The sequence below is a fragment of the Pangasianodon hypophthalmus genome, chromosome 10 (genome assembly GCF_027358585.1).
Source record: "Pangasianodon hypophthalmus isolate fPanHyp1 chromosome 10, fPanHyp1.pri, whole genome shotgun sequence".
In the NCBI taxonomy this organism is placed as follows: Eukaryota; Metazoa; Chordata; class Actinopteri; order Siluriformes; family Pangasiidae; genus Pangasianodon; species Pangasianodon hypophthalmus.
In genome coordinates, this window is record NC_069719.1 from 5,407,072 (window position 1) to 5,432,046 (window position 24,975).

Consider the following 24,975-nt stretch of genomic DNA (forward strand, 5'->3'; position numbering starts at 1 on the left):
ACTGGTAGATGTTAACATGTCAGCAGATTTATAATTTTATAAGTTTGTCCCTAGTGTCTGTGTGTAAGAAGAGAAGGACCTAAAGACAGACAGATTGGCAGAAAGATTAACTTTCCCAGAAAAAAAGATTAACTTTTCTTTCAGATTTGGTGTAGCCAACACATGTCAACACAATATCCGTAACCTCTTAAAGACCTGCACTTGTGTATCAGATAGAGACCACACATCTACCCTAAATACCTCATTAGTATTGATCTGCTCTCCCTGATTTGGTTCCTAGTATTAACCTCTATAAACAAACAAAATAGTATTTTCAGTTTCTCTGCCTGTTGAGTGCCCTGCAGAGTATCCCAACAAAATAAAGATGATCTGGCTATTTATACCAATGACTCTTCTTCTTACAATTAGACGTTCTCTGTCTCACACATTCACACACAGACCTTGCATAGGCACAATTTTATACACTCTAAATTTTGACAATGGGCCAACCTTTATCCTTTAAAGCCTGATTTGTGGTATAATGTCTCCTGGCCATTCATTTACTGTGAGTGTGTTCAGTTCCTGTCTTACTTACCAAATACTGTCTGTCTATCTTTTGAAATTCATCCACTTCACATTTAAGTGTTTTTCCAGCTCCTAATTAACTTAATGCTGGTAATCAATGCTTAATAAATTGACACTGTTGGAAATATGCCGGAACATAATTAATGTGTGACTTCTCTGGTATTCTCTGAGAACACTCACACCTTACCTGTTGGTTTTTGCATAATACAACCCATATACAAAGCAATTTATTTCACTAATACTACTTCCTACTTGGGGCACATATTCTTGGTATATTGCACTGTTTTGTGTATGGTCATATGATATGCAGGTGGTGTGCATGTATGCAAAAGTGTGTGTAACTCCTTAAGCAGTATGGTTACATGGTTTTATGGTTTACAAAATATAATGTGATAATACAAATCCATGGTAAATATCAATATACACACTCCATCACTGACGTGGTTGTAAAGGGATGCACAAGCAGATGAGTAGTTTCTCTGAGATTTAAGATCTAGAACTAAAAGGAGCCTTTTTAACCAAAGATGAAATTTGGTGTACTTAGTGGACTAAATAACTCAAAAAACATAGGTCTCTAACCTCTGCTATGCTCCTAGATGGTCTCCTTCCACTCATACGGACCTTGAAGCTGGAGGCCAGTCAGCTCCATGTTCTCTATGGAGATGAGAGCAATTACACTTTCAGTCTACCTGATTCAGAGCATCACATAGAGGTAAGCTTTAACTAAGGCTTTCCTTCTCGCTGAGGCATAGACAGACATAGGCAGATAGATTACCCAGACACACCTGCATACATAGATCTTATTGTCTGGAGATAATCCAAATCAAAAGTTGCTAGAAATCACTAATGAGTTGGTAATTTAAGAGACCAGAAACGGTGGAACTATGGCGAGAACGGTGCCGGGTCAGGACTGAGTAAACTGTACCCCTTCTGTAATCCTGCTGATATACTTTTAAGTAATGTGTGACTTTTTACATATGTATATTCAAATTATTAAAAAAAGATTAAAAAAGATTTGGTTATATACAGATATACACATCTAAAACACTCTCACTTGCTGTTGTCACCCCTACTTAAATTAGATGAAATATAATATTTATTTAGATAAATGGACTTGGTGCCATCCTGTGGTCATTACAGGTAATTTTATATTTAGCCAATTAGGAAGGATTTAGGGAAAATACAATACACATACTTGTTTTAAATGCAGTATGACATGCTTAGTGTGCAAATTTTGCTTCTGTGGTTTTGCCCTGCAGCTGCATGTAGCTAACAAGGAACAGAATTTTATGCTCAGCAATCTTGCAAACTGCATCTTTACATCATCACAAACTTGCCCTGACATTGAGTTGTTGAGTAACTTTTCCCATTGAACCATTAATCATACTAATGATGTAATGTGAAGTAAATATGTAATGATTGTGAATCAGTATCAGTAGTAGTAATGTTTAAATGGTAGTTAATAGCATTATGTATAACAGTGATAATAAACATAAACATTTTTTAAAAATAAGAAATACATTCTAAGTCTCTGAATTCCTAGAAATAAAGTAGACTTTATGGTATAACATAAATAATTATTAACATTTAATAATAAAAATTACAGTTAAGTGAAAAAAAGAGCAGTAGTTGAGATACAAGCCGCTGGGCAGAAGAACCAAACAAGAAGACATCAACAGAAAATAATAATAATAATAAAAAAAATGAATAGGTAGATAATGAATGGAGAAAATTTTAGTTCTAAAATTTAAAACACTAAATGGCCCACATGGTTAATATAAAATTAGAGTCAGCTAGGAGCTGTCAGTGGGACCTAATTATCTGGGTGGACAAATGATAAATTTATTAGCCCACACAACAGGCAAGTAAAAGCTCCAATGTTTTGCTCAGTTTCTGTTACCAGGAAACCTCTAATTACCCACTACTGACTAGGATAAAAAGTCATCATTTGCAAATACGCATATCAAGAATTACTGTATACATAAAATAAATCATTTGAGACTGTTCTCCCTTTAGGCCCTATTTAATTACAGAAATAATTCCAAGTTCAGTTACTCAAGGGCTCTGAAAGTCAAACAAAAACTAATACAACTTAACAACTTCAGGACAATTCAATATGTTCAAGTGAAATCATAAATAATAAATAAAAATAACAGTCAGAAACTCTTTTTTTAAAATATGCAAATATTTAATTAGGTGTGTGGTATTGCCACAGTACCTAATAAACTTATTTTTTTTCTTTTCAGACATATCACTTAATATACATGCCTGGCCGTGTGTGTGTGGGAGATGGGTCACATGCTGTCTTGTAAAAAACATAAGCACACAGTATTGATAATTTGATTTTTAAAAGGTAATGCAGGATCAGAAGTGTCAATACTCCAGTATCAACCCACCCATTTTCACTTCATTTTCTCTCGTTATGCTTAACTTCAAGGTGTCTAAGTGTTGTATTAGGAGAAGATTTACACTATATGGCCAAAAGATATGAGGACACCAGACCAGTCATATTCAAGTGCTTGTTGAACATCCCATTCCTGATTTAGTCCCTCTTTGCTGTTATAATAAGCTCCACTCTTCTGGGAAGGCTTTCCACTAGATTTTGGAGCGTGGCTGTGGAGACTTGTGTTCATTCAGTCACAAGACCATTAGTGAGGTCAGGTACTGATTATGGGTGAGGAGGTCTTGGGATCAGTTGGCGTGCCAGTTCATCCCAAAACTGTTCAGTGGAGTTGAGGATAAATGTAAGGAGAAGGTTTTTTTTCTTTCTCTGCTTGATGAAAAAAAACACTAGTGACCACTACATCAAAAACGAATAGCCATATAATCTGCTTGTCCTGGAAGCCTGGGCTAATGATTTGTCCAACCCTGTAAGTATATGTAGGAGAGGAAGAACTCTACATAAGTATGGGGGGAAAGATCTGTGTGAGGCTTTTTGCTGGAATTCCAATAAAAAAGGAATTACAGTAATCAAGACAAACAGTTATAAAGGCATGGGAAAGTCTCTGCAGCTTTTTCTTTGAGCAGTATTACAAAAATGGAAGATAATATAACCCAAAAATAGCATTTAAATAATAGAGGACAGAGCCAACGAGTGATCCCAGAGGAACACCCAGTGTCACAGTTGCAGTGCTAGATGTGTGTTTGCCACAAATCTGTAACACCAATAGCTGAGAGACAGAAATAATTATGTCATGAATTACGGTATCAAAAGCAGCACTGAGATCAAGAAGGAATATCTCACATCACAAATAAACTTGTTTTAACTAATCTAAAGACTCAAATTTGATCATGTCTTCCCACCACCACAGAAAACACACCCTTCAGTCTGAGTCTTCCAGAGTGAGGCCACATTTTTTGAGAGTGCGTCTGACGTACGGCATGGCGTCCTGCAGGAACCACTCTCTTTTGTACAGCACCAGCATCACGTCCAGCAACAGACTGTGCTCCCTCCTTCTACATACACACATACAAAACAAAAACAATATCATGCTGGACCAAAACATTGAAAAAAGATTAAAGGGACAAAAAATAAATTATACCAACAGGGTATATGATGGTCCCTTTAAAATCTCAGAATACATACATAAAAATGAAAATGAATGCTACGTTAATGTGACTTACATAACAAAGAAATATATGCAATATATATTGTGTAGTCTAAAACTTCATTTGAAGGTTACCAACTCCAACAGGCCACTATAACACCTTTATAACCTTTATATCAAAACCAGTGAGATGATGTATTTGAAGTACATTGTTTTTAAACATATACTTGAATGAGAGAAAAGAAAACCCTCAATTATCTATATGGGTCAACTGAAGCAGTTACATTTGATTTTTTTTTTTAACCTTATCATTGGAAGTAAAGACTTTGTCATTACTTACAGCAGTTCATGAAGTGTTTAGAAATCTCCTGTGATGTCTTGTGAACTATTTGTTGTATCTACTTCTTACAGCAGCATGAAATTGAATAATCTTCACAGGAAAGGTTGGTGGTCCATTTGAATTCAAGCAACATTTCAACAAAATTTCACTAAATTTTTAATCACAAAATTTCATCTATATGCCAGGACAATGGATTTTTAATGCCTTCAAACTAATGTGGTAATCAGATTTGCCATTACAACACTGTTCTGAAACACTAGGTAAGGTGTTTTAGTAAAAATGAACTAAATAATTTGCAAGATAAGCACAAAAATATCACAGTAATAATACTGAACTGTCAACCCATATGTGATGATAACTGGAGTTTTTTTTTTCCTCCTTCTTTCTTTCGTGTAAAGAAACATATAACTTCTGCCACTTAACAATCTTTGACTTCATTAATCATCCAGCATTACTTTATTTTATATGATTTATGCAGTGCTTATGAATAACAATATTTCTGTGTCTCATTCAGTGATTTTAAACTCACATGATTAATGATCTGTTCATGTCTGTACATTCTTGAATGTGTGTGTGTGTGTGTGTGTGTGTGTGAGGGTGTGTGAATGAGTTTAGTGAATGAGGTTATACCCACAGTTGTTTGTAGAGGTTGGGTTTGTGTAGTGTTCGTTCACAATGGCAGGTATGTGAAGTCGGCTCAGATGGTTCCGTTGATTCAGGGAAGCCAGAACATGAGCTAAAGCAACACTTACTCCCTTTATCTTCAAGAAAAAAAGAGCCAGCGTCAATTAAAAGGTCATAATTTCATATAATATACAGTACAATCTGGCATAATATATAAAAAATATATATTTTAAAACTGAAAAATAGAACTATATACATTTACTAACGTAATTTACTGTTGTGGCATGTTCATTTTATCACTATGTAAAAGTTACATAAGGCCATAATCACTTTTTAGAATAAACAAACTATAATGAATTATTAACAACAGATTTATTCCTCCTAATTCCTAATATCAAATGACAAATATATATAGCAAACAGCTAGCATGACAAATAAAAAGCCAAATAAAAATACAAATTGCCTTGATAATTGCATAGCGTACATAGCAACAGATAGATAGCAGTGGTGAGTATTAGGTCTCATTCTCACCGTCACATGTGTTAATGTCTATATTTGTTAGGAATTTAGATCAACTCCTTGAAGCTCTCTGATGCTTAAAACTTACTTTTTGACTTTACAAATATATGACTATAGAGAAAGGTAGTGATGTAGTGTTGTACTAATTGTAAATGTAAGTAGTAACTGTACTTTGCTACTTCTCATCCCTATGGGATTCACTGATGCATCCTGGGAATTTATGGGTTTAACAAACACCAGGGTCTGGTTGCACCAGAGTTTATACTGGGCCTGAAGGCAAGTGCATAAACTAAAAACCAGTGGCCCAACTGGTCATTTTTGAAGATCTGTCTTAAAATTCACCCCTAGCTGAGATCAGGTATAAGGCCAAATTAAAGTTCATTTCAATGGCAACCATGCTACCACGGGTTATAAGCAATCCTTCTGAAAGACATAAACAATAATATCACTATAAACAGGTACTCTAGATAAGGATCACTCACTGGGTGAATGCATAGTCTGAGCTAAGACCAGTCTAAATTGTGCCCAGCACAACAAGCATGAAGTTCCTTCTTAAATTTGGTCTTATCTACAACCTAATTAGGAAAGACCTGTTGGTACCCCATTGGGGTCAGAGTGTGTGTGTGTGTGTGTGTGTGTGTTTGTTAGCAGAAGTGTCTGGACGCCTCCAGTCTTCCTTTTTAGTGTATGTCTGTACGCTCCACACCTCAGTGACATTATAATTATTTTCATTATTTTCATCATCATCATAATAACCTTCTTCACCATCATCATCATCATCATCATAACCTTCACCATCATCTTCATCACCATTATAATAACCTTTGTCATCAGTGTGTGTGTGTGTGAGGAGTGTGTATCTGTGTGTGTGTGTGTGCCCCTCACCTTGAGGACGATCACTGGTGCACTGTTGACAAACACTGTGTGACACAACAAGCATTTCCGTGTTAGTGGTGACCGTGTGTGTGTGTGACGAGCGTGTGTCCACGTGTGAGTTGCATGCATTTGTATGTGTGTGTGAGCTGTGTGTGTCTGTGTTGCCATTGCAACCAGAGCATGGTCTGGAGTTGGCTTCTTTCAAGAGGGCTTCAAGTCTTGCTTTTAGATCTGCATTCTCTAAACAAACCTGCAGGAGGCAGCACATGCATACAGAACCACACACAAACACATACTTTGTGTGAAAACGCACTTTAAAAAAATGACAAAATCAAAAATGCATACACAGCCAATTTAAAATGTGCATTAATTTACATACTTTTTCATAGCAGGTTTTAGTGTCATCTATGTGAGACAGCAGCTCAGCCTGCAACACAGAACAATAACAGCAGTAATGGCCTTCATCTGAATTTAACTATATGACAGTAGCACACAGTGTGTGCGCTTGTTAAAGCAGTAAATTAATCAGTGGAGTGGTAAAACCTTTTCTTTGTGGAGCTGTGTGATGGACAGAGCCGCACTCTTCCTAAGTCCTTCATACTCCTTTCTGACACTGTGCAGCTCAGACAGTAGGCTCTCCTAAAACAACACCGCAATCTTGAACTCAGATAAGTCTATAATCAATGAACTGTCCGAAAGTAGCACTAAAAATTAACAGTCCATTAAAATGCTCAGCATGACTAAATTCAGCCTGTAAACAACACACTGCACTAAGTTCCCTGTCTCCTAAAACACGAGAGCATCACTGAACTCGCATCAGTTTATATCTTACATATCTTATCTTATTAAAATCTTACAAAGGAAACACAAAATTACACAAAATCAAACATTGAAGTCTAAAACTCAATTATTAAACTGAGATCAGTCTGTAAATAATTCTCATAAAGCTTGGTTGTTGGTAATGTTCCTGTTTCCCTTTAGCTTTGCTTGGACTAATGCATTCTGGGTAAAGCACTCTCTCTCACTTTGCAGTTTGTGTGTGAGAGCTTTTTCTTTCTGATGAACACATACACTCAGCACCTCTCTCAGAGGTACCAGAACATTGGCAAGAAAAAGGAACACAGAAAAAAAAAAACCCAGACATTTAACTTAGCATGGGTCAACCAAGGTTTTATAATAATACATCAGCATCACACTATCATAAACTATTATACACACTGTACTGACATATAGAATCCAGGAAGTAAACTGTGGTGTATTTCATTAAAGATAGTGGTTATAATAAAAATTAAGCCTAATACACAAATCGTCCAGAGATACAGGATGTTACGGACAAATGTCCTTCATAAATCTGCAAGCAAAATGCTTCTGAGGCTGTTACGCCTCCTATACCCCACTTAGGTTAGAAAAATAGGCCGAAGTCAAATCATGCACAACCGAGACACGCCTCTGTCCATCCTGCACAACTGTCTGAGTAGCGCTTAAATCTCTAATTCAATTCAATTCTATATGATGAATTTTTTAAAATTTTATAACACTTTTAACAATAGACATAGTCACAAAGCATCTTTACAGAAACCCAGATGTAGATTTATATTTAGATTTTAATGAGCAAGCCAGAGGCATTACATCTGAGGTCTGAATACTGTTGTGTGCAATTTTGGTACTAACTCCTGACTACATGCACATGACTCAGCTCTGAATACGTCCCTGTTTGCATAGCAAGAGCAAGTCTCATTCTTATGAACACACATTATGGGCAGAAAAACTCATCTTAATAAACGTGACTGTACACACACAGAGAGAGAGAGAGATGATCCTGACATGGAAAAAGAAAAGAGAGACAATCCTAATGGATAAGTTTGGATGGACAAAGCTGATAAAACATGAGTTCCTTTAGCTGGATGAACTCCTGGCTGTTTACCTCAGTGTTTTTTGGGGCCTCTGTTACTCCATGTGCGGTGCTGATAGATTCCTTTCCAGTCGAGTCATTCTCTTTTTCTCCCTCTCTTTCCTCTCTTCTCTCTCTTTCTTTTTCTCTTTCTCCCTCCTTCTGTTCTGTTTCTCTGTGCTGTCTTCTGTTATCATTCCCCTTTTTTTCAATCTTGTTATTTCCAATTTCTCTTTCATCACCTTCAGTCTTTTTTTCATTCTCTGTTTCATTACTTCCAGTTGCTGTCTCCTGTCTTTCAATGTCTCTCTCTACTCTTCGCTGGTCTTTGTCCACTCTTCCGTTCTCTCTCTGCTCTCCTACTCTGTTCTTCAGCTCTTTCTCCAGCTCTGTCACTCTCTGGCTCAGACTGTCTCTATCTCTCTTCACCTGAATGATAAATTTGTCGTACTCTTCCCTGATCTTTCGTTCCTGTTTGCAGTTGGAGCACTCAGGGAGTAGTGGAGCGATAGACGAGGAGCCGAGTAAGGATGAAGGTTTCTCAACAGAATGACGGTGTAGGGGCTCCACAAAAGCAGACCCAGAGAGGCATCGGGAGGGTGGGATGGCACTTTTCACGACACACACTGCAAGAGACAAAGAACACTAAGGAGTGTTTATAATAAAATATGTAATACCCTTAGGGGGAAAATGCTAAACAGAGCCTTCCATTGACCCACACATTATTACTTATTTATGTATGCTGGAATCAGTGGGTTGCAATTTGCTCTGGCAGTAAAATTTGGTGACAGAAATTGATGGTGCAAATCAGGACAAAACCATGTCTTGGTGCTTTTTTCTGAATAAAATAAATAAACAATACAGCAGCCTTATCAATATCACATCTCATTTCTACAATCTCTAAAACCATTAAACTCAAAATCTATCACCTAGAGAAACACACACAGCACACGGAATTATATGCCAGCACAATTTAAGTTTATATTTATATCTATAATTATATTTAGATGTATTTTGGCTCAGTGAATCCCAATTAAAATTATGTCTGTATTTTGATGCACATGCAAGCACCTTATTGGTGTGATCTCAGTGTCTTGCTAATTTGATTGGAGACAAGCTCTTCAGTCTTTTGCTATTTCTGTTGGCAGAAATAAAATCACCAGTGTTGATGTTAATGTTACAATCTACACTCACAGTCCGCTTTCACAGGAATATCTGTACACCTGCTCATTTATGCAGTTATCTAATCAGCCAATCATGTGGCAGCAACACAATGCAGTTTCAGTTAATGTACACATCAAACATCAGAATGGGGAAAAAACAGGCTGGTTATTCTCTTCTGATCTCTCTTATCAACAAGATGATTCAGCCTGCAGACCCCCCACTCACATGATGTTTTTTGTTTTTCGCACCATTCTGTGTAACACTAGAGACTGCCGTATGTAAAAATCCCAGGAGATCAGCAGTTTTTGAAATTCTCAAACCAGCCCATTTGGCACCAACAACCAGGGCATGGTTAAAGTCACAGAGGTCACACTTTTTCCCCATTCTGATGTGTGTTGTGAACATTGGCCTTTATCTACATGTGTTTATGCATTGTGCTGCTGCCACATGATTAACTGATTGGATAACTGCATAAATGAGCAGGTGTACATGTGTTCCTATTAAAGTGGATGGTGAGTGTATGCTTTATGCTTAATTACCATCCACTGCTCCATTCTTTTCCTCTGTAATCCGAGCGCCACAGCTGTGATAGCCGCTTGGTTCTGGTGGTCTGGGTTTCTCTAGGTGTGGCAAGAAGGAGCGGCTGTCAGAAACCTCCAGGCTGCGTTTGGATTTGAGGTGAGTGAGAGGTCCTGCACTGCTCACAATAGAGGGCAAGGAGGCCTGAGACTGGACCAGACAGAAAAGGAGAAAATTAAATCGCTGAAATTCTGTTGTTATTTTTAATTATGTTATGTTTTATGGCTTCCAGTTGCAGGTACCAGACTCTCTATTAGGCAGAACAGACATTAAAAAGTGTGTAGACTTTTTAGCCCCTATACATACTCCTAACCTTAACTATGCAATCCCTGAACCCCATGTTATACAATTATGGTTACTATTATACCAGTATAATATATGTTGTTACCTTTTGAATTGGAAAATGATGAGTAATAATCTTTAGGTAATGGGTTGTTGCTGGATCTCTTTGTACTCATATATAAATGAATTATAGTGAAATATAAATACAATATATTGTAAAATATGTGCAATATATTACATTTATGCTTTTTTCTGTATGGCACCAGTCTACCTACCTACAAATGTTTCCCATCATATCCTTCTGCTTTAGTTTGCTTACTGGTAGATGTTTTTGTTCTTAATCTGACTTCATTAGTCGGAAAAACATGCCCTTCTCCTGACCGTGATTTAATATACAGGTTATGAAATGTTTTTTTTTTTGTCCTTGTGAGTCATCCTGTGATGCTTTTCGATTTTGAGTGAGATGAGATGAAAGAGTGCTATATTGGGAACTGCCTACATGAGAGAAAACAATTCAAATGACATTGACAGCTGCATTAAAAATAACCCTCATAAACTTCCTGTGTTTTTATTAAAGCCACTCTGCCTGCAAGCATTAGTTAGAGTTGAGGAAGTTTGTGATAGAGTTCTTCTAAGGAAAGTCTTTTAATTAGCATGTTCAGAGCTAAAAACGAGATGTCTGTACTTTCTGTATGTACCAAGTCAAGTTATTAAAGTCCAAGTGAGGTCCAAGTCTGCATCTCTCAAGTCCAGATTGAGGCTAAAACAACCCCAAGTCCCTAAGCTGTCTCAGAAGCCCCTCTTTATGCAGGAACTCAATGTTAATTACTCAAGAAGGATTTAAGTGTGAATGAAAGGAGCATCCTGAGACTCCATGATGGAGACCTAGTACAATTCCTAAAGATCACATGTCAACTGAAGCTAATACCTTAGCAGAAAGGAGGATCAAATCACAGAAGGATAAAACAGTCAGAAATTATAATACAAGCAAGAGTCGGAAACGTTACACAAAGAAACAGTGCTTAGAACTGCACTACACACTACACTCTGCAAGCCTTCTCAAAGAGGAGTAGAGACAACCGGGAATTAATAACAAAACTAATTATGGGCTGAACATAGAACATTTGCACACATTAGAAAAACAAACCACTGATAAGACAGGGGTAAGGAACAGGACTGGAACCAAAACAAAAGCACAGGGCCATAACAAACACAAGCTTGTTGCACTGGGAACTGCGACTTGCATTGAGAAGGGTAATTTATGACACAAATATAAATTCCATCAAATAATTCATGCCATTCATCATTGGGAGGAATAGTAATAGACACATCCTGTGTAATAAGACTGTCATGCTATATGTAAATACCTGCATCCTGTTAAAATACCGTTTGATGTTAAGAGTCCTGCATGTGGAAGGGAGGGGTGAGAAGTATGAGTGGACTCCGGATACCTTAATGGATTGGAGGAGGCTGTAGCACATCATTAAGCAATCAAAATCATGAAGCAAGTCAAACTTAAGTGCATCTTCAGGACACAAAGACTACACCACTGCTTTGGAGACATTTCAGAGGAAAAGTGCAAGCTCAGACTCACATCCTCCTCTCCCTATAAAGATGCACTGAGCAGGAGTGAATCTGAAAATCTGATTAAGCATCAACACTTACTCTTCGATCAGCACTGACCGGTGGGAGGATCTGTGTTCTAGTCAGAAGAAGGTTGTTCTTTTCTGCTGTCCACATGTTTTGCACCTAAACAGACACATTTAATTCAGTTTAATGAAGTCCCTGCACTTCTGAGTGTTACACTTGCAGGGAAAATGTACTGTACAGGTAGGGTCAAGTGAGGTTTAATGATATACTTCATCCTCTAGACCCTAAATACATGGCATCACCTCCTGTATCCTGAAAAGTTCTGGGTTTTTTTTTTGAGCATGTATAATAAAAATACAAGATACAATGTATTCATAATTTAAAAAAATAACACATATAAAAAAGAAAATAATTCTTTAAATGTTGTGTATGTACTGGCCATTAAGACACAGGTGTATGTGTGTACCTGTGCAGGTGTGTAGCGGATCTGGGAGGTGTGTATGGACCGTGAAGACACATTCAAAGCCTGTGCAGCAAACTGCAGGCAGCTCATAGTCTCTGTGATGGAGGACGACTGGGTTGGCACGGTGACCATAAGACATGTCCGACAGTTTCCTCCAAGACTGTACCAAACGCAAAGACAGACAACTAAGATACAGCTTCATACAACACAAAAGATTCATGCCTAGTAGTTCATCACAGTAGAAATAGCATTTATTAGTTGTAGATAAGCAAATAAATATACATTACAATCATGAAGCATGCATAAATGTATTCAGGCATTAATTAGGCAACACTTGTCACTGTGAAAGTGTATCAGGGAAGTGTATCTTGAAAAGACAAGGGCAGTGGTAGCTCAGTCCTAGTACTGCCATGCTGTCACTGCTGGGCCCTTGAGCAAGGCCCTTAACACTCCTCAGCTGTATAAATGAGATAAATGTAAGTTGCAGTGGATAAGTGCTAAATGCCAAATGCCTTAAATGTGAATGCAGAAGAGACTGTAGCTTCTTCTTCCTCAAACAAATAGCTAGTAGTGTGATGTGAGTAATGATCCTGGCTTTAAAAAATGCTCATACATAACCAGCACTAGTGAGTAAATTCCCTGATTTACTGAATGCAAATTTCCTTCAGCTTGACCTTACTTCCACCTTGTTATCTCACAACCAAATTGTGATTTGAAAATGGCTCATCTATTCTCACCTTATGGCCTAGGGCGACTGTGGCAACATATAATAATTGGGGGTCAAAAACAGTTACAATACAGGCAGCACCCAAAAAAAACAGTGAGCATAGGAAAATGATGAAATCAGGAAGGTTGCTTGAGGCTTGCTCTGACTCAAGCTAATGTCTTGTTGGTGTTATTGAAGTGATAACCACAGGCTGGCATCTATTTCATTAATTTAGCACATTTGTAATTGCATGAACTCACACGTGTGCACACACACACTGCCTTTTCAGTAACAAATGGTTGCAATACAGACGGACCAAATAAATAATAAATTAAATGATTAATTTGTATTTTGTAAATTTAACTTATTTACAGCCATACTCTGTCTCTAACCACCTGCTTAAACTCAACTGTAACGAGCTCTACAACCTACCACTCTCTCTTTTGCACACAACTTCTATGTTCTCAGCTCTTTCTAAGTCACCAGCTTCATAAAAATTAATTCCTGGACATATGACTGATCCAGGATACGTCAATCAAAGATCCTTTTCAATTAAATTTCCTTCTGATTGTATTTTTATTAAGGATAATCTAGCACACTGACCGCAGATTCGAGGTAGTGCTGTCTTATTGCGTATGGGTGCAAATATGAAATCACACAGCGGTCCTAACTGTGAGTAGTCTAGGTGAAATTCTACATACACCTGAATTACAGTATGAAATCATGGCTCTCATGCAAAAGTAAAAACCACTGACAGAGCAAAATTGGTGACTGATAATGATAATGATGAATGACTCTCACCAGTCTCTCAGAACACGAGTGAGTTTGGACTCTCTGTACGGAATGTGTTGAGCGCCTGTGTTGCTCAGAGAAAATATCACCTGCAATTAGAGAAAATTTTACAGTACCACTATATTTACAATAAAAAACACAAAGGTTCAGGTACATGTTGTGGGATTGCAAAAACAAATTAAAAAAAAGAACACCATACAGAACCCATATTGGTTTTTTTTCCATTGCACTACATAAAATTTTGTACCAGAACAAACTTAGGGTTTTTTTTTTTTTCCTGAGTACTGAGGAAACTGGTTGTATGATTTTTGGGATATGCTCAAGACTGGAACCAACAGGACCTAATGGCACTATAGAAGACAGGCTATAGTAACACTGGTTGTGGCTGATTGGTTACACCACAGGTTCCCAATCCTGGTTCTGAAGAACCCCCCCATGCTGCACATCTTAGTGTTTTCCCTGCTCCCAACACACCTGATTTAATTAATCAGCTAATTAACATCCCTTCTTGAGTTGAACAGCAGAGAAACACTAAAATGTGCAGAACAGGGAGTACTCCAGGACCAGGATTTGAGAACCTGTTGGTTATGCTTTTAGTGTTGCAAGACATGTGATACCATATACACAGACAAACAGCCAATACTTTTACATGTTTTAGCTTCTGGATCTTCAGCAATCTTCAGAGAGCGTGTAGTCTTTTTATATCCACTCTATCTCACGTACTCAATAAAGAACCAAACTAATATTCTGCATGCGTTAGTGTTTTCCTTGCTCTGAATTAACTGGATAATTAATTTCAGGGAGTTAAATCAGGTCTTTTGGCTCTGTTAAAGCATTGCACAAAACACTGAATATGAACTCGTCCTCCCTTCAACTCGTTATCACACAGTCTTTGTTTTTCAAAATCCATCCAAAACTATTGAGGGAGAGGGGCCTCCACTTTATCTGCAGTAACCACAGCAACAGGGTTCTTTTCTAATATCCTCCTGAACTTTTGCTCATTTCGTTGAATGTGACCCTGACTCTGGCCTACCCCCACTCAACTTCTCAGCCATAACAGAAACACATTTAACCCTTTATACACCATCATGTACATGAAAACAGAATTTGGTGGAGGTAAAAAAAAAATCCTACTTGATGATAATGAGGTTAGAACATAGATGTGATTAAAATACAAGCATGTAAAATAAAGAAGGAAGAGAGATCTTTAGCTAGAAACACACAAACACAGCCATCCGATGCCTCCTATACACAGTGATGTCTTTAACAGTTCACCATGCTGAAAAAGACACAAAACTACATGTGTTTTTGTAGTGTGTAGATTTCTGAAAACATACTCACATTTCTGAAGATTGTAAGGGATCGTTTAATTGTTTTGGCCTCCTGAAGGTTTTCTTGAGCCACATGGAAATTTCTTCTCATATCCAGAACTGCAGAACTGTTATATGCAGACTTACACAGATACACAGATGTGCAGAGAGAGGGAAAGAAAAGAAGACAGTGAAGAAAAAAATGACAGAGATAAGTATGCTTAAAAAATATTGGCAAGACAGTTTTTAAAGAAATACTCCATGATTTCCTATCTGATCTGTATTCACTGCATCTTTATCATATAAACAATTACCACAAACAAGAAATTATTGAATAAAGAACAGAAAACCTGTATACTGGAAACTTACTTGTAATGAAAGGCTAATATTAATAATACAAATTCAAAATACACTATACACTAACTATAAGAGTCTTAGGAGTCCAGTTACCTACAATGTTCCCAAAGGACCCCCCATTTCTCCTTAAATTATTCTGGGCCAATTCCCACCCACCAGCCAGCTCTCCCCTATCACACAACTGCTACCAACTGGGAAAGGTAAAGGCTAACACATGCTCCTTGGAGACATATGAAGCTAGCCAGCTGCATCTTTTCAAACTGCTGCTCATGCTACCCTCTTCCTCATACATGTGCTCACCGACACCCACGATTCTTACAAATACTACTGATGAAAATTATTTATGAAAATTTTCTATGAAAATTTTTTCATTAGCTGCCCCAATAGCTTAGACCGCTTACAAATCCATTATTAGTGAGTTTTGAATAAAGCTTTTTTCTGTTCTCTTCTCAGAACAGGTGTTGATGGAGATCACACATATGCTACAGATACAGTAGACCAGTATACGGTTTCAAGCCAAACCTGGTTGGCTTGGATTTGGTTTTAATCTTATTCTTTTAATCCTACAAAAATTCTGAAAAAAAAAATTATCATCAGTGATAATAAAGTCATTAGCATTCATTTAAACATTTAGAGTAGCTCTATGGACATGCAAATGTGTATGTGTAATATATAAGGAAAAAATGGAAGCATACATGTGTGTGTGTGTGTGTGTGTGTGTGTGTGTGTGTGTGTGTGTGTGGCTTGTAGAGAAAGCAAAAGAATTCTGTGTGTGTGTTATCACTCCTACTTTGCCTGAACTTGCAAGATCCACCTAAGAAATCAGAGAGATGCACAATGACTTCAGATAATGAATAGTTAACACACACACACACACACACATAAAATACACTGACACACAATACACTGCATTTAATTAAGAACTGGTGGTCAAGACAGTATTCTGTCTAATATGATGCTACCAGCTTACCAGAGTAAGTTTGCTGGCTGTCAAACCTCCTGTGAATGTCAAACACACACACACACACACAGATGTAAGTTGATCATACTAACAAACTATGTAAAAAGAATTTAAACAACATTTTAAAACTTTTGAAACAATGAATCCAATCAGTCCATCTTACAGAGAGTACAGTGCAAAGAACATTGCAGTGAAATCATAAACTGCAGGAGGTGGAGGTTACAGGTTTGCTCATATCTCCCTACAATAACACACACACACACACACTAGTAGGGGCTGCACTCCAGTGTGTTTGCTGATGCTCCTAGGGGAGGCTTGGGTTGTGTAATTGTTTGATGGATGTGGTGAGATTGTTTTTGCGAAAGTAAAGAATGTAATGAATGGTATTCTTGGCTAAAGTCATTCTAAGGACAGAATGCTGGGTTAGAGTTAAAAACGAAATCTTCATATAGTTATACTATGGTCATACTAACCTTTATTAAACTGTGAGTTCCCTATTCAGTACAGTGCATGATATATACAACACTTCAGTGCAGATTTGGTAAAACCATACTATAAATATGCAGCTTGTAATGTTTCTAGACTTCTAATAATAGTAATTTGTTCATATAAAAATCATTCATTGATTAATTTACATTTATGGCATTTGGCAGACGCCCTTATCCAGAGCAACTTACAAAAGTGCTTTGAAGTCAAAGGTTTTTTGTTTTTTATTATTTTTAAATAAAGTGCTAATTTAAGTATTTTATGAAGAGGTAAGTCTTTAGACGTCGTTTGAAGACTGCCAGTGATTCAGCTGTTCGGACATCTAGGGGAAGTTCATTCCACCACCTGGGTGCCAGAACAGAGAAGAGTCTCGATGCATGCCTTCCTTGTACCCTGAGAGATGGTGGGACCAGTCGAGCAGTGCTAGAGGATCAGAGGCAGTGCTTTGAGATAAGTGGGTGCTGGTCTGTTTTTGGCTTTGTAAGCATGCATCAGTGTTTTAAATCTGATGCGTGCAGCTACAGGAAGCTAGTGGAGGGAGTATAGATTCACTGAACTTCTTTATCCTGTCCTCCAGGGTCTTGGTTGAGCATCCAAGGATGAGAGCATGGCAGGAATACACCCTGGATTGGATGCTAGTCAGTCAAAGCTATATTACTATATATACACATATAATTTCAAAAATACTCTAGAAACACTCTATTTTTTTCTTAATACTGCCTTGCAATAGATCTAGATAACCGCATATCCTCATACTATCACACCTGAAATTTCTTTTCCACAGCATTTTTCTTGGGAAACAAAGTATTTCTGATGTACAGCCTTTATCCAATCCATAATCCACTTTTCGTTCCCCCATATCTTTGCAATATGCAGTATCTTATACAATGGAAATGGTTCTGCACATCACAGATACACTTTCTGCACTTTGACTTTGCCATTTGGCCGAAATTTATTAGATTTTTAATTCAAATTATTGGCTATAAAACAAGATATTGGCAGCTGCATACTTTTTTTTATCTAGCCCAATCTGGCAACCATGTCATGAGTATTTTTTGGTAAAATGCTAGAGGGTAAAATTAATCCTCTTAAACAGTTAGTTCTTAAAATGTTTTCTAGGTCCTCAACATAATTAGTGTTGAATTTGCCATGGAATTTTCAGATCTAGTCACAAGATAATGACTTTCTAAAACCTTTTATAACACCTAGATAATTGTCTACACAATCAGTGTGTTTCAGCTTACCTTTATCAGACTTGCTTCTCATGTTTATCACCATAATGTTTAACACCATGTGAGACTTGCTGGCGAAATCTCCTTTAGAGATACCTGGACAAAATACACAAAGTGTGTGTTCTTTCCTTATGGACATGAGGTACACAACTCTATAACAGTTGCACCAACATTAAAAGTTCCTTTTTAAAAAATTACTACATTTGTACTTGTCTCTCTTCTTAGTATCATCAGAAACAGAATTAGTGATCTGTTATACCCGTAGCAAGCTGCTTCCTCTCAGCTCTAACTGGTTCTCTGTATAGAGGGTTCTCTCACCTGTGTTCCTGTGGGTAATCCCACTGTTGTACACGTCCATCAGCTCCTGAGCAGAGCCGACCTCCAGCTCTCTCAGCCCCTCCAGAAGCACCACTTCCTCTGTGTCGTGGATACGGCACACCTCACTCACCTGAGGCTCCTAAAAGTGAGGATCTAAGATTAGGTTCATTGTTAGCCTGTATAATTTTTTTAAAAAACTGCTGTTATGAGGTTAATCTCGTGTTCCTCATTCAGAATTTACAATGACATGGACAGAAAAATGCTAACAAAAATGAAAAATGAAAAATGTTTTTAACGGAAAAATGCTAATCTGATGCAGCTAACAGCTTAACTTACAGCCATTGACCCCTTTAACTGTTAAAATAATCATGGACCACCTCAGTACAGATTTGTTTTATAAACATACTCCAGCTATTCAAATATTAGGCACATTATTTAAATGTGTACAATAATATTAGTCTATTTACTGGAGCCTTAGATAATACTTTGATAATAGTGGGTTATGATTTTCATCACTGTAACAAAATGCAAAAAAAAAAAAAGGATGCTTGGGGGTCTCTGGACCTCATTCTGAGAAGCATAGAGTATTAAAGTATTCCTTAATGTTGTATGGGCCTTAAACCCATTACTAAAGAGACTGCATTGAATAAATGTGACTTTGTAAGTGTGCACATCAGATTGACTAAAATTTGGAGTCCTTAGAAGAGACGTGTTTACCAGTATCAGGCATTTGAAATATCAGAACTGTAAACTGAATTGTCTACTTGCATTTGCTGACATTTTTGTATATAATTATTCCAAAGTTAATGTTACTACATACCTAATAGTTAACTGTGGTTCCTTACATGAAAATTTGAGTATCAGAGTCCCATTTTGTACTGTCATATTATTAAGCACTTACTTATTATTAAGAGCATTTACTTTACATTAGCAGTAAAAGATCAAAATATTTTTTACAATTTTGTTCATAACTAATATTAACCAAGTTAAACATTAGACAGTGCTGATTCAAGCTGGTGAGAAGTTAGTGAAATCACAAACTGAGCTCATAAGTAGCACTCCCAGAATTTATATTTTGTATGGACAAAGTCTCTGAAAGTCTCATACAAGAGACATTAGCTATTTGTTAATGGTTGCGTTCAAGCATACTTTCAAAAAAATCTGATGCAACATCTTTCAGGATCTACTCACCAACAGGTCGTAAATCTTCTCATTAGAGATGTGATAAGAGGACACTCTGACTCTGCAGTGAGAAGCCTCTGGAGCTGACAGGGTCAGATTAAGGATGGCTTTCTAAATTCTAAATGTGGAGCTTCATATAAATTATAAGCCTGGAAGATAAAGGAGCAGTTTGTAATTTTCAGAGCCGTGTTGCCTGCAGGCAAACTGCAATTAAAACACCGACAAGTCTTCCCCTTTACCCAAATATTCTCATGATCACTGTTGAAAGTCTCATGAGTTGCCTTTTGGGAGCTTTGCTGAGCAGCTCTGTTCCAGCATTTCAGGACCAGAAAAATGTCAACAGTAGCCTGAAATGCAGAAATTAGCACATTCATTGCATGGCAATAATGCAAATCACAGTTTTTCATATGTATCTTTGAATTTCCAATACTGTTCTTAGAGGTCTAAAAACACTTTCACACATTACAAACTGCAGCTCTAATTTACTTGAAAGAAAGAACAGATTCCACTCCACTGCAGATGTTCAGGCAATACAGCTGTCAAATCATTTACAATCCAAAAGGCCAAAGTCAGTACAATGTTACTCATCAATGGTTATATCTGAATATATTTTCTTTCTTGGACAGTATCTCCATACTCATGTATTTACCTGATTTTAACCTGATTTAAAAAGAAAACATAAACCTAAACAGGTCAAAGTATCTAAAGTAAAGATACTTAATCAAGTTTTACATCCTCATGCCTGTACCACAAATTATACTCAGACAAGTAAATGTTATTAAAGTTTGGAGCTGAGCTTTGACAGATGGATACAATTAAAGATGTCCTCAGCAGCACGGCTGATGATGCCCCTCTGTCTGGCAGTGCAGGCTTGAACTGGGTGTGTTTCTCCACTTGTGGATTGTCCATACAATATGACGCATCCATTGTAACCCTTCATCACATACTCCACCAAGGACTGGGGTAAATACAGAGAGAGAGAGAGAGAGAGAGTGAGAGTGAGAAAGTCAGAAAGTATGAGTAGCAGAAACGCATAAAGTGAGAATAAGAATAAGAGAGGGCATGGAGGAGGATGACAGAAGGAGAAAATGAAAGGAAACCTGGAGAGAATATTCAGCTTTTTCTTAATATTTTATTTCCTGGGGTTGCACCACTACAGCTGTGTAATCTGAGACGGCAAGTAGGTCAGATACAGGAAATCACAAATGAATTAATTTCATAGAGTTGGTGAATACTGTCAGTGCTACGTAGTAGCTCTTGTGCAATGTGGGACTCAGCAGTAGGATAAATGCCTTTGCTGTTGACTCATAGATGTCTTTCGGCGAAGCCCCTTCATTCCAAACAGCGTCAAAATCCAGGATATGCGCGCGGTGACCCTACAAAGGGCAAACGCATGCATTAGCAAGAAAGAAACTCAGTCAGACCCCCCCCCACCATGACACAACATACTTTCCACTTCTGCATTCTGTTTTTCTACTCATTCCCTGTTTAACCTTGTGTTTGTAAGAGAGTCTGAGAGAGAAAGAAAGAAGACTGTAATCTAATTGAAATAGCTGATTTCATTGGCCTGAGAAACACTCACCCTGCCAGTGTCAACAGTCACTCTGTTCGCTCCGATAACTCTGATGGAGGCTCTCGTTTCTGCTAGGGGAATCAAACCCAACAACAGCTCTAATATCACACCAGGCTGGGGTTTGTAATGTTACACAGATCTTGTTTTAAAGGCATGAAATAATAAATTACTTAATGTGGTGAAAATATGACAAAACAAAAACACAAAGGACACCGTCATCAAAAAAAAATAATATCCAGATTCGATGAATATGCAAATTGTAAATGTTCCCAAACTAATACATGCCCACCTCCTTCCTCTAGCAAACTGCTGTCCCATGATCTGTGTTTGCATACTGGAACATGATAAGGTCTTATATTTTATGACACAGTATAAATATTTACTAATAGGACTTTTTAATCAGTCAATGATGAACAGTTTAGAGAATAACTGGAACAGACAAAAAAGAATGAATGAATGAATGAATGAATGAATGAATAATATGTGTTAAACAAACTTTTGGCAAACAAACTATTGAAAAAACAACCTGTTCGCATTTCTGTGCGCTCTGGGGGACAGAGGCAGAGAACAACCCTAAAGCTCTTGGAGTTTCGTGCTTGCTCCATCTGATGAATGTCTTCTGGTCCCATGTCCTGATGAATACGCTGATCCTTAAAAACTCAGCCTATCTTAGAAAGTCAAGGATGTAAAGAAGAGGCAGAATCTATGATTAAATCCAAGAACTATGACAATCACCAAATAGTAAGTAGTTAAACAAGTAGTTAAGGAATGATTAATCAAGTCTAGGGAATAAACATATTAAACAGAACATACACAGATAACACAACGTATTATTTTATGTCATATATAAAAAAATCTTAGAATGTAATTTCACTTCTCACGCTGTCCCAGAAAAATGCTCTGTACGCACTCAGAAATAAAAACTTTTAGAGTAAAGCTTAAAGGCACCTCAATGGTCTTTAATGTCCGATTATGTGCCCTAGATTATACTTAACATATACTAAGACAGGTGGAAGTACTAAAGTACTAAGTACTAAACTTACAATAGATTGTACTCTTCATGGTACCACTACACTGAGAAGAAAAAGTACAGTTTGGTACCTTTATTTCTGAGAGTGTACGGATTTATTGCATTGCTGCTTCCTTACACGCATGTGTTTGTAATATTGGCACCAATATCCATCCATCCATCCATCCATCCATCCGTTCTCGGTACTGTTTATCTTACACAGGGTCGAGCCTGGAGCCTATCCCAGGGGACTCAGGGTACAAGGTGAGGTGCCAATCCATTGCAGGGTACGATCACACACACACACACACACACACACACACTCACACACACACTCACACCCCCATTCACACACACCACGAACAATTTGGAAATGCCAGTCAACGTACAATGCATGTCTTTGGACTGGGGAGGAAGCCGGAGTACCTGGAGGAAACCCCGAAGCACAGGGAGAACATGCAGCTCTGCGCACACAGAGTGGAAGTGGGATTCGAAAAAATATTTCATTTTAGAATAAAAAAATAACCCTATTGGTCTACTAAGGCACTAACAAGTGCTTTGTTTGCTACACTCTCAGAAATATAGGTACCAAACTGTACTTTTCACTCCATCAAGGATACTCTTCGTTTGTATCTTGTCTGCGTATTTCAGGTACACAATTGGAGCATAAGGACCATTGACGTGTCTTTAAAGCTTTACTCTAAAACCTAATTAAAGGTACAGCTCATAGAAAAGATATACTAAAGGTACAAAAGATGTACTCTTGATGGCACCACTTTAGCAGGAAGGAAAAGTATAGCTTGGTACAGTTATTTCAGGGAGTGTATTTAGTTTTTACTAACAGTCAGTTATTACTCCCTGTAAGACATCGGGTGTTTCCGTGACATCTGCTGAACGCCGGAAAATGCCGAAATAGTATTCCGTTCTCCTATGGTACTATAATAACCTAATGAACAACATACAAAGCTAATACACAAATATAAAATAGACTCTACGTTCAAATACAAATGCGTTAAATAAAAAAAAACACACTTTTAATATTTCTAGAAAGTTTAAATACCTTTAACCGACGACTTTGACATCAACTTCAGATTCATCCAAACTAGCCATAGCAGCTCGCTAGTTATTCTCCACACAAAGTCGGACAGAATTCCGCACCGCCGTTTTAGCCGTTTTCACGCGTATTAAACCGACATTCTTGACAGAAAACTCACCAGTTTCAAACCAATCTTTCGTTTGGACGGAGTTGTAAAGTTTTCCGACTCCACCTGACAGCTAACGGACAAACACCAGCACCGACGGCAGCGTCCCAGCGGCGCGAGCGCGCATCGCCAAACAGTCCGCGCGCGCGCGCGCGCGACTCCAATAACGGTCCTCAGATTCAGTTAGCTAACGCTAGCACACTAATTAGCCCAGTGTGTCAGATTAGTTCATCGCTTTACACGCTTAAACCTGTTATAATACTAAAGAGAGGGAGAAAAACATTTTTTGGGGGGAAAGGAGAACGACAAAACACCCTGCTCATACTATACCTGTATCACCATGGCTACGTCAGAACACAGCAAAACTTACTACCATAGTAATGAGTATGCAAAAACAGTATGCTACCATAGGTTTCTATAGATACTATACTGTAGGAGGTGAAGGGTACATCAAGTACAATCATAACAACAACTGTAGATGGAAAAAGTCTATTTTAAGTCTTTTTTGTGAGTCAAATGTATACATTATGGCCAAAAGTATGTACACACCTGACCATCACAGCCGTATGTGTTCCTTCTCCATACTGGAAGCACTTCTCTTCACTGGAGCCAAGGGGGCCAACCTCTGTTCCAGCATGACAATGCCCCTGTGCACAAAGCGAGCTACATGGTGTGTTAAGGTTGGAGTGGAAGAACTCGAGTGTCCTGCACAGAGCCCTGACCTCAACCCCACTGAACACCTTTGGGATGAACTGGAACACCGACTGCACCCCAGACCTCCTCACCAACATCAGTGCCTGATCTCACTAATGCTCTTGTAGCTGAATGAACACAAATCCCTACAGCCACGCTCCGAAATCTAGTGGAAAGCCTTCCCAGAAGAGCGGAGGCTGTTATAACAGCAGAGGGGGACTAACTCCGTGTTAATGTCCATGGTTTTGGAATGCGCACATATGGGTGTAATGCCCTGCTGAAAAAACAATAGACACCCTCATAGAATTTGTAATAGTTTTGATGGTTATAATGGGAATTGTATTGATTTTAATGGAATGGTCCCTGTGGGTCTCTACTGGTAAATTTGTTGCCTTCTATTGGTGGCATGTTTTGTCTAGTGGATACAATTAAGGACCAATAATGGTAATAGTAATGGTTTTAATGGTTAGCCGATGGTTTGTAATGGTAGTTGTAATTGTAGTGGAAACCATTAGAATTTCTGTGATGGTTTCTAGTGTTTCTTTGTTTTGTCTTGTTTTGGTTTTTTGTTTGTTTTCAGCAGGTGGTCAGGCTTCCACATACTTTTAGCCGTATACAGATCATCCCTGCTGAAAAATCCAGCTCAGTCTAACCAGCTACCAGTTGTCAAAACACTGTCCAAGCTGGTAAAACTGGTAGACCATCTGGTTCATA

The 24,975-nt window shown here is 37.9% G+C and overlaps 1 protein-coding gene across 14 annotated transcripts; it reads right to left on the minus strand.

The window, feature by feature from the left end:
• Positions 1-1,131: 1,131 nt before the first annotated feature.
• si:ch211-63b16.4 (uncharacterized) lies at positions 1,132-23,899 on the minus strand. 14 transcript variants are annotated; one of them, XM_053237742.1, is made up of 23 exons: positions 23,427-23,895; positions 21,884-22,025; positions 21,367-21,428; positions 21,077-21,160; positions 20,598-20,742; positions 19,794-19,867; positions 18,603-18,741; positions 18,297-18,380; positions 16,576-16,604; positions 16,396-16,419; positions 15,280-15,390; positions 13,948-14,027; positions 12,444-12,600; positions 12,053-12,136; positions 11,755-11,838; positions 10,066-10,255; positions 8,396-8,988; positions 7,015-7,110; positions 6,851-6,898; positions 6,481-6,721; positions 5,087-5,213; positions 3,885-4,020; positions 1,132-1,218 (listed from the first exon to the last, which is right to left on the minus strand). In XM_053237742.1, the coding sequence occupies exons 2-22, from the start codon at positions 21,984-21,986 to the stop codon at positions 3,888-3,890; spliced, it is 2,688 nt and encodes an 895-aa protein (XP_053093717.1). In that variant the 5' UTR covers positions 21,987-22,025; positions 23,427-23,895; the 3' UTR covers positions 1,132-1,218; positions 3,885-3,887. The 14 variants fall into 14 exon arrangements, with proteins under 14 accessions (XP_053093717.1, XP_053093716.1, XP_053093720.1 ...); XM_053237741.1 differs by lacking the exon at positions 1,132-1,218 and having other exon boundaries at positions 2,130-4,020; XM_053237745.1 differs by lacking the exons at positions 1,132-1,218; positions 6,481-6,721 and having other exon boundaries at positions 3,881-4,020; positions 23,427-23,897.
• Between the last annotated feature and the right edge of the window lie 1,076 nt (positions 23,900-24,975).